This window comes from Lolium rigidum, chromosome 1, assembly GCF_022539505.1.
Source record: "Lolium rigidum isolate FL_2022 chromosome 1, APGP_CSIRO_Lrig_0.1, whole genome shotgun sequence".
In the NCBI taxonomy this organism is placed as follows: domain Eukaryota; kingdom Viridiplantae; phylum Streptophyta; class Magnoliopsida; order Poales; family Poaceae; genus Lolium; species Lolium rigidum.
This window is the reverse complement of record NC_061508.1, coordinates 255,449,728-255,469,978: the sequence shown is the minus strand read 5'-3', so window position 1 is coordinate 255,469,978 and position 20,251 is coordinate 255,449,728. Positions and strand designations below refer to the sequence as shown.

The 20,251-nt window shown below is 47.2% G+C and overlaps 1 protein-coding gene across 1 annotated transcript; it reads right to left on the bottom strand.

The window, feature by feature from the left end:
- Positions 1-169: 169 nt before the first annotated feature.
- Positions 170-9,335, bottom strand: LOC124657630 (PLASMODESMATA CALLOSE-BINDING PROTEIN 5-like). The gene is made up of 3 exons (XM_047196152.1): positions 8,987-9,335; positions 8,820-8,847; positions 170-417 (listed from the first exon to the last, which is right to left on the bottom strand). Exons 1-3 carry the CDS (start codon positions 9,333-9,335, stop codon positions 261-263), a joined length of 534 nt encoding a protein of 177 aa, XP_047052108.1. The 3' UTR covers positions 170-260.
- Between the last annotated feature and the right edge of the window lie 10,916 nt (positions 9,336-20,251).

The following is a 20,251-nucleotide window of genomic DNA, read 5'->3' as shown; positions in this document are numbered from 1 at the left end:
TATTATAGATAGCAGGAAGTAAATACATAAAACGAAAGAAAAACTGAATCAAGTACACGAGACAAGGGGGCAAGGACCTCTCTGGATGCTCATTTACTAAATCAGAAGAAAAAGAATGAGAAGCGTCAGAGAGAGGATTTCTTTTCCTCACTCGACGCTCCACTACCTTCTGAAGCAATGGTTCAGCCGCATAGAAAACAAACTGCATTGCTGCAGCTCAATTGTTTATCATATACATGCAGACAGGAGTTCAAGAAAATTCACCAGGAATGTGGGACAACGAAAATTGTTACAGATAGAGAGATGCAGAGAAGCAATGACCAGAGGTTAAGTTGCCATGAAGAACTTCTGCTTAGATCTGCACCTGTCCGACCGTAGGTTGTTATTCCTACGAAGCTGCCATTTTTGGGGGATGAACTGCAGTGATAAAAGTATGGGGTTAATGGCTCCGTGGATACTTGAAATATTAAGGAATATCTAACTCAAAGAGGAATTTTGCATGGCCTGTTTAACATCAGAAAGATCACCCTTTTTCGCAGGAAGAAAAAATACCGTTAATCAGTCCCAGTTTCTAAGAATTGAACATGGGTAAAGTGACTGAGTTTTAAGACATTAACTAATTGTGTTGGTCGAACTGTTATTAGATATTTGGGTGTGACAGTTTTTATAGTACCCTGTACTCCCAGAGTGTGTCATGGAGTAACAATTAAATCTGACCATTGATTATAGAGGGGTATTACAGAATTTTGTAGTTTGCAATGGATGGCTATGTTTAACCTAACAAACAGTTCAATTTCTCCAGGTTGCCATTATCGCTTCAAATAACTGGTTAATTTCTTCGAAAGTCGCAGCCATCTCCGCTATAAATGAATCTATACACTGTTGCATCTACTACACGGATCTAATCCTTGCCGCATTCAATCATAAGATCTAGAACTGATGTACAAAGTGATCAAAAATCCTGATTTCTTACTCATTGTTTTCTTCATTTTTTTATCCACTCATTGGAATAATAGAATGAACGGCGTCTAGAAAGCATCAATCAAACCATATCCTCCTAACTCTAAATAGAAATGTATCTTCCCTGCCAATGAAAATACGGCACCGCTGTGAAAGCATCAAATTGGTATCTAACTGAAGGAATTGCACGGAGTCGTCACTAAGTGAGTTTGGCCCTGTAAGACTACAATTTTACCTTTGAAATCAAGGTGCTCCCTAAAATTTGGTCATAGTACTACTTGACAGCTACATTGGAGTACCAATTGAACTTATCCATTGGATTAGAAAGAACGAATGGTCCATATATTCATTTTATATTGTACGTCTACCTATGCAAGACTACAGTTTTACCCTCACAATCAAGGTATTCCCTAACATTTTGTGATAGTACTCCATTAAGGTTACATTGGAGTACCAATCAAGCTTACCAATTGGAACACAGAGCTTTTTGTTGTTGCGTTTTGATGTTAGAGGCACCTCCTCACCTAGTTGTAGTCGCTTGGTGAGGACGGTCATGTGTGTGCGTGTATTTGTGTGTGTGTCCCTCCTCTCTGGAGGTTGTACCCTGTTGTCTTCCTTTTCAATGAAATGAAACGGAAATTCTTTTGCGTTTTCTCGGAAAAAAAATGGCCAGTATTCATTTGAGGGTACCGTAAAGTTAACTGTCTTTTATCATAAACAAGTAGCAAAAAGGGAGATATATATTTATTTTTTCAAAATGGGGGAAATATCGCCCCAGCTTCTGCATCCAAAGGATGCACACGGCTTTTTTTATTAGATTATTCACAAAACCTTACAAGAACAATACAAAAGATCAATCTCGAAGCAACCTTACTATACCTACAGTGGGATGAAGAGGGTGACAATACACCAACTCGCATCATCCAAAAACTAAATGCCTTCCCAAACCGCCCAATAGCAGGTGAGAAGCACATCCAGTCAAGCACAGCGCACGCCAACGCACACGCCACAGGAGTTGCTCCCGCCGTCTTCCTCGACTCCATCTTTAAGAGAGATCATCGCATTAACCTTGCAAGATCTATCGTCGATGCCACCATGACGCCAGACGGCTCCACCATCCTGCACGTATACATCATCCCTGCAGCACCATGCCACTGAGACTCAGCGCCAACAATGTGGTAGATGAATACCACTCCACCGAATCCGCCAACATCCAGCAGCTGCTCCAAAAACGATGCCCCAAGAGGTAGAACGACGCAGGGCGCGCCACCATGTCCGATCCGGGAGACCCGGACCTAGGGTTTCCCCCGGAGCAGCACGAGAGAGAGACCGCCGATGCCTTCAAGAAGGTAGCGGCGCGACACGTCGCCATCGTCCGCCAACCGAGGTCGGAGCACGGTTTTCACCGGCAGCCGCGCATCCCCAACTCGCCGAGTGTAGTGCCAAGACGGGCAAAGATGACGCCTTCGACAAGATAACGACGTCGACCGACGCCGCCATCATCCGCCAAGACCGAGGTTGAGGCTCAGTTTTCACCGACCGCCATGACACCCCGGACTAGATCACCATTGCCGGAAACCTGTGTGAGATCCCATGATCCCCCACACAGGACTACCAGCCTGGCCGACCACCTTCGACGAAGAAGATGACCACCACCACCATGCCCGGGGCTGCTGCCCCAGGTTTCCTCATGACGCGAGGGATGCCCACGAACGCCTCCCTGCCGAGGAGGCAGAGCCACGACAGGCAGATCGACGCCCGCCCCGGCCCAACGGACCTAGATTGGACCCGGTCCTCACCGCCGCCGCCCGCCGCCTGCAGATCAACGTCGTAGCCGTCGCCTCCCTGCGTCGCCGCATCAAGGAGAGGCCTGGCGGACGCCGCCGCCGTGCCCTCCGGTCGTGGGAGCAAGAGGAAAGGCCGCCGCCGCCACGCCGCATGGCTTAGCCCGGCCGCGCTTCCGGTGACGGCGGCGGGGGAGGAGGGCGCCCTAGGGAGGGAGACGGCGGCGGGGGTGGCTGGACCCCGGCGTGGCGCCGCCGGCGCGGGGGGAGAGGAGGTTAGGTCAGGGCAATAAGTTTAAAGACTGGTTTAAAGACTGAGAGCTTGAATAACCTACCAAATAAAATTTGCTTCTTCCAAGTAACAGATATGCTAATCACTTCGAAAGAATTTTCCGAACTTTGAGCAAGTGTCTAGCTACAGAACTACGATTAACACCTAAGTTCAGTAGATGTCTATGATCGGTTAAATTTATATGATGACTAAATGTGTATATAACTACGAGATAGAAATGCATGCTCATCTTTGATCATTCGCGATCATAGAAGGTTATGAAAATCATATTGCAGGATGTTAGTGAAATAAAATGGAACCATCATACTAAGGGGTGTCAGTTATCAAACTGCAAATTTGTTCATGCGAGAACGACGAATGTCAACTTGTCATAATAAATAGACCCTGAATGCAAGACAATCATCCAACCAACAACCAACAACCAACAACCAAGCCTTTCAGTCCCAAACAAGTTGGGTAGGCTAGAGTTGAAACCCATAAGATCTCGAAGCAAAGTCATGGTTCCGGAACGTGGATAGCTAACTTCCACGCACCCCTATCCATGGCTAAATCTTTGTCGATATTCCAAACCTTCAGGTCTCTCTTAACGGACTCCTCCCATGTCAAGTTTGATCTACCACGACCCCTCTTAACATTCCCATCACGCTTTATCCGTCCGCTATGCACCGGCGCTTCCGGAGGCCTCCGTTGGATATGTCCAAACCATCTGAGACGATGTTGGACCAGCTTCTCTTCAATCGGTGCTACCCCAACTCTCTCCCGTATATCGTCGTTCCGTACCCGATCCTTTCTTGTGTGGCCACATATCCATCTCAACATGCGCATCTCTCGCTACACTTAACCGTTGGATATGTCGTCTCTTCGTTGGCCAACACTCGGCGCCATACAACATCGCAGGTCGGATAGGCTGTCCTATAAAATCGCCTTTTAGCTTTTGTGGCACTCTCTTGTCACGAGTACGCCGAAGCTTGGCGCCACTTCATCCAACCAGCCTTGATTCGGTGGCCCACATCTTCATCGATATCGCCATCCTTACGCAACATGGACCCCAAATATCGAAAAGTGTCTCTCTCCGGTACCACCTGCCCATCAAGGCTAACCTCTCCCTCCTCGTGCCTAGTAGAATTGAAACTGCACCTCATGTATTCAGTTTTAGTTCTACTAAGCCTAAAACCTTTCGATTCGAGAGTTCGCCTCCACACTCTAACTTTCTATTAACCCCCGTTCGGCTATCATCGACTAGCACCACATCGTCCGCAAAGAGCATACACCATGGGATGTCTCCTTGTATATCCCTTGTGACCTCATCCATCACCAAATCAAAAAGATAAGGGCTCAAAGCCGACCCTTGGTGTAGCCCTATTCTAATTGGAAAGTCATCAGTGTCGCCATCGCTTGTTCGAACACTTGTCACAACATTATCATACATATCCTTGATGAGGGTAATGTACTTTATTGGGACTTTGTGTTTCTCCAAGGCCCACCACATGACATTCCGAGGTATCTTATCATAGGCCTTCTCCAAATCAATGAACACCATATGAAGGTCCTTCTTTTGCTCCCTGTATCTCTCCATCGACTCGTCGTACCAAGAAGATGGCTTCCATGGAAGACCTCCCGGGCATGAAACCAAATTGGTTTTTGGTCACGCTTGTCAACCTTCTTAAGCGGTGCTCAATGACTCTCTTCCATAGCTTCATAGTATGGCTCATCGACTTGATTCCACGGTAATTAGTACAACTTTGAACATCCCCCTTGTTCTTGAAGATTGGTACTAAAATACTCCGCCTCCATTCTTCGGGCATCTTGTTTGACCGAAAAATGAGGTTGAAAAGCTTAGTTAGCCATACTATCGCTACGTCTCCAAGGCCTCTCCACGCCTCGATGGGGATACCATCAGGACCCATCGCCTTGCCGCCTTTCATCCTCCTTAATGCCTCCTTAACCTCAGACTCCTGGATACGTCGCACAAAGCACATGTCGGTATCATCAAAGGAGTCGTCTAGCTCAATGGTAGAGCTCTCGGCCTCTCCATTGTAAAGGTTGTCAAAGTACTCCCGCCATCTACGCTTGATCGCCTCATCCTTCACAAGAAGGCGATCATCTCCGTCCTTGATGCATTTGACTTCGTTGACATCCCTCGTCTTCCTCTCCCTAAACTTGGCCATCTTATAGATGTCCCTTTCTCCTTCCTTCGTGTTTAAACGTTGGTAGAGGTCCTCATACGCCCGACCCCTTGCTTCACTCACCGCCCGCTTTGCAGCCTTCTTCGCCACCTTGTACTTCTCCATGTTAGGCTGCCTTCTCGTCCGAGATATAGGCATCACGAAACGGTCCTTTTTCTCCCTAATAACCTTCGGACCTCATCGTTCCACCACCGGGTATCCTTAGCTTCCCTTCTACTTCCCTTAGTCACCCCAAACTCCTCTACGGCGACCTTCGCAAGCGAGTCGCCATACTCGTCCACATCATGTTTGCATCGCCTCCTTCCTCCCAAGGGCCCTCCTTAATAACCCTCTCTCTGAAAGCCTGGGATGCCTCACCCTTGAGCTTCCACCACTTTGTTCTAGCGACTTTGGCGCGCTTACCCCGCTGGACACGGATCCTAAAGCGAAAGTCAGCAACCACCAGCTTATGTTGAGGGACAACACTCTCTCCGGGTATCACCTTACAATCAATGCGGCGCGTCTGTCTTCTCTTCTAGAGAGGACAAAATCAATCCGGCTAGAGTGTAGACCACTACTGAACGTCACTAGATGGGATTCTCTCTTCCTAAAGAGGGTGTTAGCTACGACCATGTCATAGGCTAGAGCGAAGCTCAGGACATCTTCTTCTTGGTTCCTGATGCCATAGCCAAAGCCCCCATGCACCCTTTCAAAACCTGTGTTAGATATACCCACATGGCCATTGAGATCTCCTATGAAGAGCTTCTCACCAATAGGTACCCTCCTAACCAAGTCCTCCAGGCCTTCCCAGAACTCCCTCTTGGTGCTCTCATTGTGGCCTACTTGTGGGGCATACGCGCTGATAACATTGAGGACTAAGTCCCCAACAACCAGACTTGACAAGGATCATCCGGTCCCCTTGCCTCTTGACGTCCACAACTCCATCCACGAGGCTCTTATTGACCAAGATGCCTACTCCATTTTTGTTTGAAGTTGTCCCCGTGTACCACAACTTGAAACCGGTATCCTCCACCTCCTTCGCCTTCTCGTCCCTTCCATTTGGTCTCTTGGACACATAGGACATCAACACGCCTCCTCGCATCTGTATCAACTAACTCCCGTAACTTACCCGTCGGGGACCCCTACGTTCCGGCTACCTAAGCGTATCCTCCTAGGCTCGGCTAACTTCCTTACCCTCCGCACTCGTCGAGTCAAATGCGGAGACCCTTGCTCATTTTTCACTACACGGGGCGTCGGTGCGGCGCGCCACTAAGGATGCGGCGACCCGACCCTTGCTCACTTATCACCGTATCCGAGATCAAGATACGGTGCGCCACCAAGGGGTGACGGCCCGGCCCTTGCCCATTTGACACCACACCGGGTTCCGATGTGGCGCGTCGCTAAGAGGGTTACGCCCCAACGAGGTTCCTTTGGGTTTCATCTCCATAAGAGTGGCTGGGTTTTTTACGTTGGCTCGCCTCGCCTATCACAACCCTCCTCCTTTACCCGGGCTTGGGACCGGCTATGTTGAGACAACATAGGCTATGTTGAGACAACATAGGCGGAGTTCAAGACAATCATCGAAGGATATGAAAAGCATATTGCAGGATGTAAATGAAATAAAATGCAACAATCATACTGAGGGATGCAAACTGCAAATAATGTTCATGTGGGAACAACGAATTGCGACTTGTCACAATAAATAGACCCTGAATGCAAGACAATTGATCATGTCTTTTAACTGAAACTGTACACCAGCAATTTGCATGGCACAGTAAGAAACTGGTATCCTCCAGTGGATAATTTGTTTAACGAATGTGCAGTAGATTATATGAAAGTAATAAGTGAGCATTATCCTTACTGAAGGAGGATTAACCAATGATGAACGGCACAAGGTCATGAACCTTCTATTTGGAATACTAGACAATACAGATGACCTATAGTAAATTATATTTGGGAGATGGTGGCATGGTGCTTGCCTCAAGAAACCTATTTTACTATGATGTTACACCCCAACTCACTTGGATAAATGAAAGAGTGGGTGACCATGAGCATTGGCCCAAGGATGATATCCACGTCATTTGCACGGTGGCACACACAATACAGTTTGCAATATTATATCCATTTATATAGGCTGCCAATCTCCAAAGCCTGCACTCCTTGATATTGAGTGCTATTGCTTTCGGAGATATCACATGGTAAGCAAGGGCCAAAATTGCTACTCATTTCCTTCTGGATCAACTTGCTCTTCTACAACCCATCTGTGGAAGGGGTAGAAACCCAATGATTCCAGATTTACATCAGCTTAGTCTTACAATGCTGTATCGACAGGAATCATCTAGCAGAGCTCAACCACTACCTCAAAGCCCTCGAATACAACATGGAAGAAACATATCGTCACATTGTAAGGAGAAGGGTACTAACTTACTAGTATGGTTGAAGAATAACTAGTGCAGCAGCGGAGCCGGGATTTGGACACGGTAGGCTGAGTTATAAAGTATACATTTTCAACCAGATGTCACATACTACGATAAATCTGAATGAATTTTTAACACCTTTTGTGAGCCTCACCACATGCACACAAGATTAATATGGTGAATGAGGTACAATCACACGATTAATTTACGTGACCCATTACTTAACATCACTAAAATTTCTGAAGCATCTACACTATATTAGTGATGATGGTTGATCGGTTAGGGTGTACTGATAAGTGCTGGTCTTGATCAAACTAGTAGTAAAAGGGTATATCACATGAACTCGGGTAGAAAGAAGAGAACTAAAGACTAATAACATGCTTGATTACTTATCATAAGATGATCACTTCAATACTAGCTATGCCTAATCACTACTGATATTAGTGGAAGCTATATTATCATGGGTTTTTTTTGCCATGTTGTGCCATTTTTCAAGGGTGATTTAGTAATTTTGTTATTGACTGCCTCTTCCAAGGCTGTTCTTGACATGGTCTGAAGAACAATCAAAGAAAGAAGGTCACCAGATGGTGACTTGGCATGCCACATGACATGCTCAGGGCTGACATTGTCTCAGTTTGTCATGTCATCACGACAATACGTGCTTTTCAGGCCTAGCAGCCACGGGCAAAGGTGTGGCGCCCAGCTCCTAGTCCTATGTCTAGCCGGAACAACACAAAATCCATATATTCACATGTCGTTACTTCATTGATTACCTTTTATGATCTCCCACCAAGGTCTTGATCTTAACATCCACAAGAAGGAACGGAGGATCGATTTGGTAAAAGTTGGGAATCAGTTGAAAGAATAATTGATATAGAATTATCTGAATTGCTCCTGTGGCGCACTTAGCAGATGTTATATTTCAAGAGATTTCGGTGTTCACTCTCAAGCACTGAGCTCAAGTTGTTAGCTATAAGCCTATGATACTTGCAAACATCACCTTCAACACATACAGGCATACGACTTTGTTAGTTCTATTTCGAAATGAAATATTCAGTTCAATTCCTCCAATTATATAGGACTAATGTAGAAATTTGGGCAGGAAGGCAGAAGGTTAACTGGTACTCATCATAGGGTATGCAGAGACGGAATTCAGAGAATGAAAACCGAACTTGGAGGGTGTATGCACAGGTGCACTGACCTGGAAGGAAACACGCAGTTCCCGTGACCTGCAAAAACAAATGTGGGCATGAGCACCGACGGCCACAATGTCACAACTCCATAACATGAATCCAGCATCTAACGAAGCAAAACGGTGCTTGATATATTTGAAAACCATTCACGAGAGGATCCGACGCCGGTGCTTACTGGGGTTGAGGCCGATGAGCGCGGCGGCGCCGGAGAAGTCGCAGGCGGCGGGGCTGGCGGCGCCGCCGGATCGGAGGAAGTAGTCGTTGAAGGCGTAGGAGGCGCGCGCCAGGAGGTCCGGCGGCTCGTAGCAGGCGCCGCCCGGCTGGATGGCGCGGCAGTCGGCGCCGCCGTTGGGGCCGCAGGCCCAGTCGATGGCCGACTGCAGCGCGCCGTCCTCGGCGTTGTTCTTCGCGACGCACCACAGCTGCCCGCCGCCGCCGCCGTTCGCCCCCGCGCCGCTACCAACGGCCGCGCGGACGGCGAGGAGGAGGAAGAGGAGGGGGAGTGGCGAGACTACCACCACCATTGGGCTCGGACGATTTGGGAGTGGAAGAGGCAGCTGGAGCTGGGCAGAGTGTGAAGTGGAGTGCTGTGGTGGTGGAATGTGTGACGGCGGCGCGTCTTGCGGCCGCTTTCCCTCTCCATGCCGGCTGCTTTCTAGCCTGTGATGGACTGGACCCAGGAACCTGCTGGCTTTTTTAGGCCTCTTCTTGATCCTAAGAATTTGTATAGAAAATTTATAGTAGTACTGTATTAAATTTAAATTTTAGGCGAAGGCTAGGGATCCTGTTTTTCTTGTCATAAATGTTAGACTATGTAATCATATGTGTACGGGTACGGAGTAGTACTCCGACACGTACACGTATAACTCTTGTACGCCACGTATGGGAGCTTTTCCCTACACCTATATAAACACGTAACCGATGCCCCCGGAGGGTACGCATCGTTCCACCACGATTGACATGGTATCAGAGCGGTCCTCTTCCGCGCTCTAGTTGCCTACGACCCAAAAACCCTAAAACTGCCGCCTCCCTAGCCTCTGCGCCGCCGCCGCACCCTGCCGCCGCTGCTTGCTATCGCCGCCCTCCGAGATCAAGACAAACCTAAATCTACGACCAAGACTCGACCAAGATCTTGCCGCCGCATCCAAACACACACGTCAAGATCAAGACCAACACCGCCGCCGCATCGGGTTCTATGATCCCCTGCCGCCGCCTCCAAAAACCATGTCGTCGTCATGTCGTCATCGACTTCATCCGCTACGGTCCTTGTTGCAGCTGCTGACGCGCGACAACGCGCTGATCTGTAAGGCACTTGTCATCCCGGCCCTTCGCGGCGCCCATGTCCTCGATCTCGTTGAAGGGAAAGAGGAGGCGTCGTAGAAGATCCTGGAGACGGAGGACGTCAACAAGAAGAAGGTCACCATTGAGAATCCTGAGTACTCTACCTGGATTTCTCGTGATCAATAAGTGCTTCGCTGGATCCTCAACGCCCTCTCCCCCGACGTGCTCGTCCATGTTGTTGGTCTTGAGACCTCGGCCGAAGCCTGGGCCGCCATCACCGCGCATGTTTCTTCAACGTCCAAGACCAGGGTGCAGCAACTGCACTCCGCCCTCAATGATACTCAAAAAAATGATCTATCTGCTAAAAAGTATTTTGCTAAGATGAAAGCTATTGCATCTGAACTTGCTGATGCAGGAAAACCTCTTGATGCCGACAATCTCATCTGGTATGTCCTCAAGGGTCTCGGCAGCTACTACAACACCCTCCGCACTGCCGTCAACGCCAACCCCGGCACCAATCTTGATGATCTCCTCAGCCAGGTGCAGGCGTATGATCGCATGCACAAGGCCGATGAAGGCTTCACCTCGTCGGCTAACGTCGCGCGCCGCGGTGGTGCAACCCCACGTGGACCTGACCGCCCGCGTCAGGACGACCGTCCTCGCCAGCAGCACTACGACGAACGCCCACGCTATGATGATCGTGGCCGTGGTGATGACCGTGGCCGGCAGGACTACCGCGATCACCGCGACTACCGCGATCGTCGTGATGATCAGGGCCGCCGTGATGGTGGTGGCTTTCAAGGACGCCGCTATGACAATGAGTGCCCTCGTCGTCGCAATGATGAAGACCGGCGTGATGGAGGTGGGCGTGGTGGTAGGTGTGACCGCCAGGCGCCAGCCCACCCCGTATGTCAACACCACCTGTCAAATATGTGACATCCATGGGCACCCAACCCGTGACTGTTGGTGGCGCTATGGTGATGATGCCCGTGGTGATGGAGACCGTGGGAACAAAGGTGCTAACTTTACTGGAGTTGACACAAACTGGTACTATGACACTGGCGCCACCGACCACATCACCAGCGAGCTAAGCAAGCTCCATACTCATGACAAGTATGATGGACATGACCGTGTCCGCACTGCTGAAGGAACATGTATGCATATTAGTAACATTGGTCATTCAGTTTTGTGCACCTCTAATAATTCTTTCAAACCTCATGATATCCTACATGTTCCAAGTGCTTCCAAAAGTCTATTATCTGTTCACCGATTTACTCTTGATAACCATGTTTTCATTGAGTTCCATCCTTTCTTCTTTTTGATTAAGGACCAAGAAACACGACGAATCATGTTTAAAGGCCCCTGCTATGGAGGACTCTATCCCTTGATGCTTATTGTTGCTTCGTCCTCCAAGCATGCTTTCATCACAATAAAGCATTCATCATCTACATGGCACCGCCGTCTAGGACATATGTCTTCATTTGTCGTTCAACAAGTTCTTAGAAGAAATAAAATAGCTTACACCCCAGAAATTACTCCATATATATGTGCTTCTTGTCAACTAGCTAAGAGTCACCAGTTGCCATATCCCATCTCCACCGGTAGATCTACTACTCCCTTTGAGCAAGTCTTCTCAGATGTATGGGGTCCTGCACCTATTTCTGTTGGGAAACATGCCTATTATGTAAGCTTTATTGATGACTATAGCAAGTTCATTTGGATTTATTTTCTCAAAAAATGTTCTAATGTTTATCAAGCTTTTCTAAGCTGGCAAAGTTATGTTGAGCGCACATTTGATAAGAAAATTGTTACTATGCAAACTGATTGGGGTGGTGAGTAGGAGAAACTCAATGCCTTCTTTCAAAAATCGGGTATTACACACCATGTTTCATGCCCGCATGCTCATCAACAAAATGGCTCCGCTGAAAGAAAACACTGTCACATTGTTGAGGTTGGTCTTGCCTTGCTTGCTAATGCCTCCATGCCTCTCAAATATTGGGATGAAGCTTTTCTCACAGCCACATTCCTCATCAATTTACTTCCTAGCAAAGTCATTAACCTTGAGTCTCCTACGGAACGCCTCCTCAAGCTTACACCAAACTATGATGCACTTAGAACCTTTGGTTGTGCCTGTTGGCTCAATCTTCGTCCCTACAATGCTAGGAAGCTTGCTTTTCGCTCCAAACGGTGTGTGTTTCTTGGCTATAGTCCTCTCCATAAAGGTGGTAAATGCTTAGATGTCTCCACAGGTCGTGTCTATATATCTCGGGATGTTGTCTTCGATGAAAATGTCTTTCCATTCCAAGAACTTCATCCTAATGCCGGTGCTCTCCTTAAGAAGGAAATCCTTTTACTTCCCACATCCACTCCCCATGAGGTTGCTTCACATGCTGATGATCATATGTCTACTATTGTGCCTATTTGTGTTCCTCCTGCTTTTGTGCCGCGGGTTGATGCTCCAGCTGCTGAAAATTTGATGCAAAATGAGGCAACACAGCCTCCAGAGTCCTATGCTGAAATCAGCATGCAAAGTGCTGAATTTGGCACAAACAATGATGCAGATTCCAGGAAACATTACCCTGCTGGCAGCGATCCCTGTGTGGATTCGCCTGGGTCCTCGCGCGGTCCCGCCTCGTGCTCCGTGCCGGCGCCCCGCTCTCCCGCGCGCCCGACAGCCTCGATCCCGCCTGTTGCGCGCGTGCCCCCGCCCGCCTCCACTCCGCCTCGTCCGCGTGGTGCTAGGGCCCCGTCTTTCTCCTCCGACGCGGCCACTCCGTCCGACAGCGACAGTGCTGATTCGCCCGGATCGGCTGTGGCGCACAATGTTATGCCCTCTGATGTGTCTTCGCCTGTTGTGTCTTCGGCAGGCTACTCGGCGATGGAATCTGATGCACCAGCTGCACCACCATCGTCACCACCAGGACCTCGCACTCGTTTGCAAAAAGGTATACGCCAACCTAAACAATACACTGACGGAACTGTACGATATGGTATGCTCTCCTCCACATGTGAACCTCGAAATTTACCTGATGCTCTTAAAGACACACAATGGCGTGCTGTTATGCAAGATGAATATGATGCTCTCATGTTGAACAAGACATGGACTCTTGTTCCTCCTAGTCCCAACAAAAATGTTATTGACTGCAAATGGGTCTACCGTATCAAGAGACGTGTTGATGGTACCATTGATCGTTACAAAGCATGGTTGGTTGCAAAAGGATTCAAGCAACGATATGGTCTCGATTATGAAGACACCTTTAGCCATGTTGTCAAGATAGCCACTGTCAGAATTGTTCTCTCTATTTCTGTCTCCCGTGGTTGGAGTCTTCGGCAACTAGATGTCAAGAACGCGTTTCTTCATGGTGTTCTGGAAGAGGAGGTCTATATGAGGCAGCCCCCTGGTTTTGAACATCCTGATAACCCCCGATATATTTGCAAACTTGATAAAGATCTTTATGGTTTGAAACAGGCGCCTCGTGCATGGCATTCTCGCCTCAGCTCCAAGTTACAAGAACTTGGGTTTCTTCCATCAAAGGCTGACACCTCTTTGTTTCTATATGATAAGTCTGGTATTACCATCTTTGTTCTTGTTTATGTTGATGATATTATTGTGACTAGTTCATCCGATGCCGCTATCTCAGTCCTGCTCAAGAATCTAATGGCCAACTTTGCTATCAAAGACTTGGGTGATCTCCATTATTTTCTTGGACTTCAAGTGAAACGAACACATGATGGGTTGCTCCTTACTCAAGAAAAATATGCTCATGACATTCTTACACGAGTTGGTATGATTTATTGTAAACCGGCTCCTACTCCGATGTCTCCATCTGAGCCTATTTCCCTGCATGAAGGTACTCCTCTCGGTCCTGATGATGACAGTAGTCAGTATCGCAGTATTGTTGGTGCGCTGCAATATCTTACTCTTACACGGCCGGATCTGTCATTCTCTATGAATAAAGTCTGTCAATACCTTCATGCTCCTACAACTGCTCATTGGACTGCAGCTAAACGAATATTACGCTATGTTAAGGATACATCTCAGCTTGGTCTTACGTTCAAAAGGTCCTCTTCTACACTTCTCAGTGCTTTTTTCGATACTGATTGGACAGGCAGTCTTGAAGATCGCCGTTCCACTAGAGGATTTGCTATCTTTCTTGGTCCAAATTTAGTCTCTTGGAGTGCTAGAAAACAAGCCACTATCTCCCGTTCCAGCACAGAAGCTGAATACAAAGCCTTGGCTAATGCTACTATAGAGTTAATATGGGTTGAAGCTGTTCTTCGTGAACTAGGTGTGAAGTTTCGACAACACCCTTGTTTATGGTGTGATAATCGCTCGTACCAAGCATATTGAGATTGATTATCACTTTGTTCGGGAGCGTGTTGCGAACAACACTCCTGACATCTGATTTATCTCTACCAAGGACCAAGTTGCTGATGGCTTTACTAAGCCTCTTGCTGTAAAATCCTTAGATGAATTTAAGCGTAATCTAAACCTCTCCCGTGGTTTAGATTAAGGGGGATGTTAGACTATGTAATCACATGTGTACGGGTACGGAGTAGTACTCCGACATGTACACGTATAACTCTTGTATGCCACGTATGGGGGTTTTTCCCTACACCTATATAAACACGTAACCGATGCCCCCGGAGGGGTACGCATCGTTCCACCACGATTGACAATAAAATCAGACAAGTGAAATGATCAGTAGTTAGTACATTTTCTTGGTAACCTATGCAATAGCTTCATAATGCTTAGATGCAAACATACGTTCAGGAGCAATGAAATTGGATTTCTTTACTTTGGTTTAGTCATCTCTCCCTGGCTGGGGAAATTTTTGTGTGGTATGATGTGATAGTAATGCTATTTTTTCTGGAGGATGCTATCTCTTTTGAAAGGTGATTTCCTCTATTAAATGAAGATGTTCAATTGTGTGGTTTGGTCATGTGTGGTTTGTGTATACTGCTCTTGAGCTCTAGATTGTTGTTTGATCAAGCTGTAAAAATTGTTTCAGCTTAGAGTTTTGTGTGCCTCTATGACGCTCCGAAACCGGTACCATGAGGATCCCAGCGAACCCGTCAGAATCCGCACGATATCGATCCTGAGACACCCTCCGACACGACGTGCACGATGAATCACACACGTGATGCCAGAGTAATTAACATGAGCGGTAACATTACAACAAAATTATAATAGAGCTCACAAGAACATATATTACAACAACTTCAACGAGTCAAGATACAAATATACAATACAAATATCCAAGTCATACAAAAGGTCGAATACGTCTGAGTACGGACAAGATACAAATTGTACTAAGAGTTCTGAAGATAAATGATGGCATCCATAAACCTGCCTAGCCCAAGCCGGAAGGATAACCCTGCTAACGTTGTTCTTCATCGACCGATCTTCATACCTTCCCGGTTATGTCACAAAGCAGCATTAAGTATGAGTTCATACTTAGCAAGAATTCAAGACGTATAGCATTCGTCAACCAATCGTCCTTTGTTCTTGAAGCACACAGGGGACTTACAGGATGCAAGAGGACATCATATGCAATATGGTGGGGTTAAGTGGTAGCTGATGTCTACGCACGCTTCTATTTCTGTAGACAGTGTTGGGCCTCCAAGAGTAGAGGTTTGTAGAACAGCAGCAAGTTTCCCTTAAGTGAATCACCCAAGGTTTATCGAACTCAGGGAGGTAGAGGTCAAAGATATCCCTCTCAAGCAACCCTACAATTACGATACAAGAAGTCTCTTGTGTCCCCAACACACCTAATACACTTGTCAGATGTATAGGTGCACTAGTTCGGCGAAGAGATAGTAAAATGCAAGTGATATGGATGAATATGAGTGGTAATAACAATCTGAAATAAATATGGCAGCAAGTAAACATGCGAGTAGAACAAGAAATAAACGGAGATTCGATATTTGGAAACAAGGCCTAGGGATCCTACTTTCACTAGTGGACACTCTCACCAATGATCACATAATAAAACCACTCTACACTCTCTTGTTGGATAACAAACACCATTCATTGTGTAGGGCTATAAAAGCACACCTCAAGCCGGAGTAAACAAGCTCCACAACATCCGGAGTTCATATTTAAGTAACCTCTAGAGTGCATAATAGACCGTTGCAATTTAGACCGAGTACTAACATAGCATGCACACTGTCACCATCAGCTATGAAAGGGGGAATAGATCGCATCAATACTATCATAGTAATAGTTAACTCCATAATCTACAAGAGATTACAATCATAACCTATGCCAAGTACTACATGATGCACACACTGTCAACTTTACATCATGGAGGAGGAATAGAGTACTTTAATAACATCACTAGAGTAGCACATAGATTAATAGCGATACAAAGCTCATGATCACATAAAGATCACATGGGAGAGAGAGATGAACCACATAGCTACCGGTAGAGCCCTCAGCCTCGGGGGAGAATTACTCCCTCCTCATCATGGGAGACAGCAACGGTGATGAAGATGGAGGTGGAGATGGCTTCCGCGGGCACTTCCCCGTCCCGGCGGCGTGCCGGAACATAGACTTCTGTCCCCCGAATTGGAGTTTCGCGATGGCGGCGGCTCTGGAAGGTTTTCCGTATCGTGGCTTATCTTTTTAGGGTTTTCGCGACGGAGAGACTTTATAGGCGGAAGGGCAGCCTCGGAGGGGTCCTGGGGGACCCACACACTAGGGGGGCGCCCCCCCATGGCCGCGCCGCCATGTGGGGTGGGTCCCCCTTGGCTCCCCTCTGGTCCCTCTTCGGTGATGGGATTCGTAGCATAGAAAACAAAAAAATTCCTACCGCGAGAACGCAATCCAAGCCAAGATGCAATCTAGAAGATGGGAGCAACGAGGGGATGAACGAGACTAACCCTTGAAGATTTCCAAAGCCTACAAGAGGAGGCTCTCGTTGCTGTGGTAGAAGATCACTTGCCGCTTTCAAAAGAGCGTAGAAGATCTTGACGGTGCCACAACGGGCAGCACCTCCGTACTCGGTCACACGTTCGGTGTTGATGAAGACGACGTCCTTCTCCCCATTCCAGCGGGCAGCGGAAGTAGTAGATCCTCCTCGGAATCCCGGCAGCACGACGGCGTGGTGACGGTGGTGGTGGAGAACTCCGACAGGGCTTCGCCTATGCGCTGCCGAAGTATTATGTGGAGGAGGAGAGGCTAGGGTTTGGGGAGAGAGGGGGTCTTGGGCGCCGACCACTTGGGGCTGCGGCCAAGAGGGCTTTGGTGTGGTCGGCCCCTCCCCTATGCTCCTCATTATATAGGTGGAAGCCCCCAAGAGTTGTAGTCCAAGTCTTCGAATAAGACCCCAACAACAAAACTTGCCATAGGTGGGAAACCTACTCAAGGGGGAAGTCCTACTCAAGGTGGGACTCCCACCTTTCCTTGAGGGGGTTGGCCGGCCACCTTTAGGTGGAGTCCACCTGGGACTCCTCCCCTTAGGGTTGGCCGGCCATGCTTGTGGAGTCCCTCCGGGACTCCGCCTTCCATAGTGATTTCTTCCGGACTTTTCTAGAACCTTCTAGAACCTTCCATAAATGCACCGATCATTTTCAAACTTGTAAAATGACTTCCCATATATGAATCTTATTCTTCCGGACCATTCCGAAACCCTCGTGATGTCCCGGATCCCATCCGAGACTCCGAACAAAACTTCTCGAACTCCATTCCATATTCCATATCTACTTAAACGACATCAAACCTTATGTGTCACCCTACGGCTCGCGAACTATGCATCGATGACGCGTGAAGCACAACGTCCGGGAACCCCAAGAGGAAGGTGTGATGTGACAAATATAAGTTTCGCAAGAAACCAAGGTTATCGAACCAGTAGGAGATGAAGGCCACGTGAAGGTTGTTGGCGGAGGAGTGTAGTGCGGCGCAACACCAGGGATTCCGGCGCCAACGTGGAACCTGCACAACACAACCAAAATACTTTGCCCCAACTTAACAGTGAGGTTGTCAATCTCACCGGCTTGCTGTAAACAAAGGATTAAACGTATGGTGTGGAGAATGATGTTTGCTTGTAGAAAACAACACAGAACAGAGTTTGCAGTTGATTGTATTTCAGATGTAAAAGAATGGACCGGGGTCCACAGTTCACTAGTGGTGACTCTCCCATAAGATAAATAGCATGTTGGGTGAACAAATTACAGTTGGGCAATTGACAAATAGAGATGCATACATATCATGATGATTACTATGAGATTTAATCGGGGCATTACGACAAAGTACATAGACCGCTATCCAAGCATGCATCTATGCCTAAAAGTCCACCTTCGGGTTAGCATCCGCACCCCTTCCAGTATTAAGTTGCAAACAACAGACAATTGCATTAAGTATGCTGCGTAATGTAATCAACACAAATATCCTTAGACAAAGCATTGATGTTTTATCCCTAGTGGCAACAACACATCCACAACCTTAGAACTTTCTCGTCACTGTCCCGCATTCAATGGAGGCATGAACCCACTATCGAGCATAAATACTCCCTCTTGGAGTCACAAGTATCAACTTGGCCAGAGCCTCTACTAACAACGGAGAGCATGTAAGAACATAAACAACACATATATGATAGATTGATAATCAACTTGACATAGTATTCAATATTCATCGGATCCCAACAAACACAACATGTAGCATTACAAATAGACGATCTTGATCATGATAGGCAGATCACAAGATCTAACATGATAGCACAATGAGGAGAAGACAACCATCTAGCTACTGCTATGGACCCATAGTCCAAGGATGAACTACTCACGCATCAGTCCGGAGGCGGGCGTGGTGATGTAGAGGCCTCCGGTGATGATTCCCCTCTCCGGCAGGGTGCCGGAGGCGATCTCCTGAATCCCCCGAGATGGGATTGGTGGCGGCGGCGTCTCTGGAACTTTTTCCGTATCGTGGCTCTCGGTAATAGTGTTTTCGCGACGGAGGGATTTTATAGGCGAAGGGGCAGAGTCGGGGGGCGCTCGAGGGGCCCACACCATAGGGCGGCGCGGGCCCCTCCTTGGCCGCGCCGCCTTGTGGTGTGGCCACCTCGTGGCCCCACTTCGTATCCCCTTCGGTCTTCTGGAAGCTCCGTGGAAAAATAGACCCCGGGCGTTAATTTCGTCCAATTCCGAGAATATTTCCTGTGTAGGATTCCTCGAAACCAAAAACAAGCACAAAACGAGAACGGCGCTTCGGCATCTCGTTAATAGGTTAGTGCCGGAAAATGCGTATAAATGATGTAAAGTGTGTATAAAACATGTGAGTATTGTCATAAAACTAGCATGGAACATAAGAAATTATGGATACGTTTGAGACATATCAGGGGGTTCCCTCCCCACATCTGGGCGCGGCCAGGGGGCCACCCGCACCGCCTTATGGTGTGGGCCCCCTGTTGCCCGTCTTCGACTCTTCTTCGATGTTCTGGAAGCTCCGTGGAAAAATAAGACCCTAGGCGTTCGTTTCGTCCAATTCCGAGAATATTTCCTGTGTAGGATTTCTGAAACCAAAAACAGCACAAAACAGGAACTGGCACTTCGGCATCTTGTTAATAGGTTAGTTCCGGAAAACGCATAAAAATATCATAAAGTATGAACAAAACATGTAGGTATTGTCATAAAACTAGCATGGAACATCAGAAATTATAGATACGTTAGAGACGTATCAAGCATCCCCAAGCTTAGTTCCTACTCGCCCTCGAGTAGGTAAACGATAAAAAGAATAATTTCTGAAGTGACATGCTACCAACATAATCTTAATCATACTATTGTAAAGCATATGAGATGAATGAAGTGACTCAAGGCAATGATCTATAGTTTGCTAACAAATAGATAACATATAGCAAAACTTTTCATGAATAGTACTTTCAAGACAAGCATCAAAAAGTCTTGCATAAGAGTTAACTCATAAAGCAATAGGTTCTTAATAGAAGGTTTTGAAGCAACACAAAGGATGATTAAGTTTCAGCAATTGCTTTCAACTTGTAACATGTATATCTCATGGATAATTGTCAACATAAAGCAATATGACAAGTGCAATAGGTAAACATGTAAAAATCAATGTACACAGTTGACACAAGTGTTTGCTTCTAAGATAGAAAGAAGTAGGTAAACTGACTCAACATAAAGTAAAAGAAAGGCCCTTCGC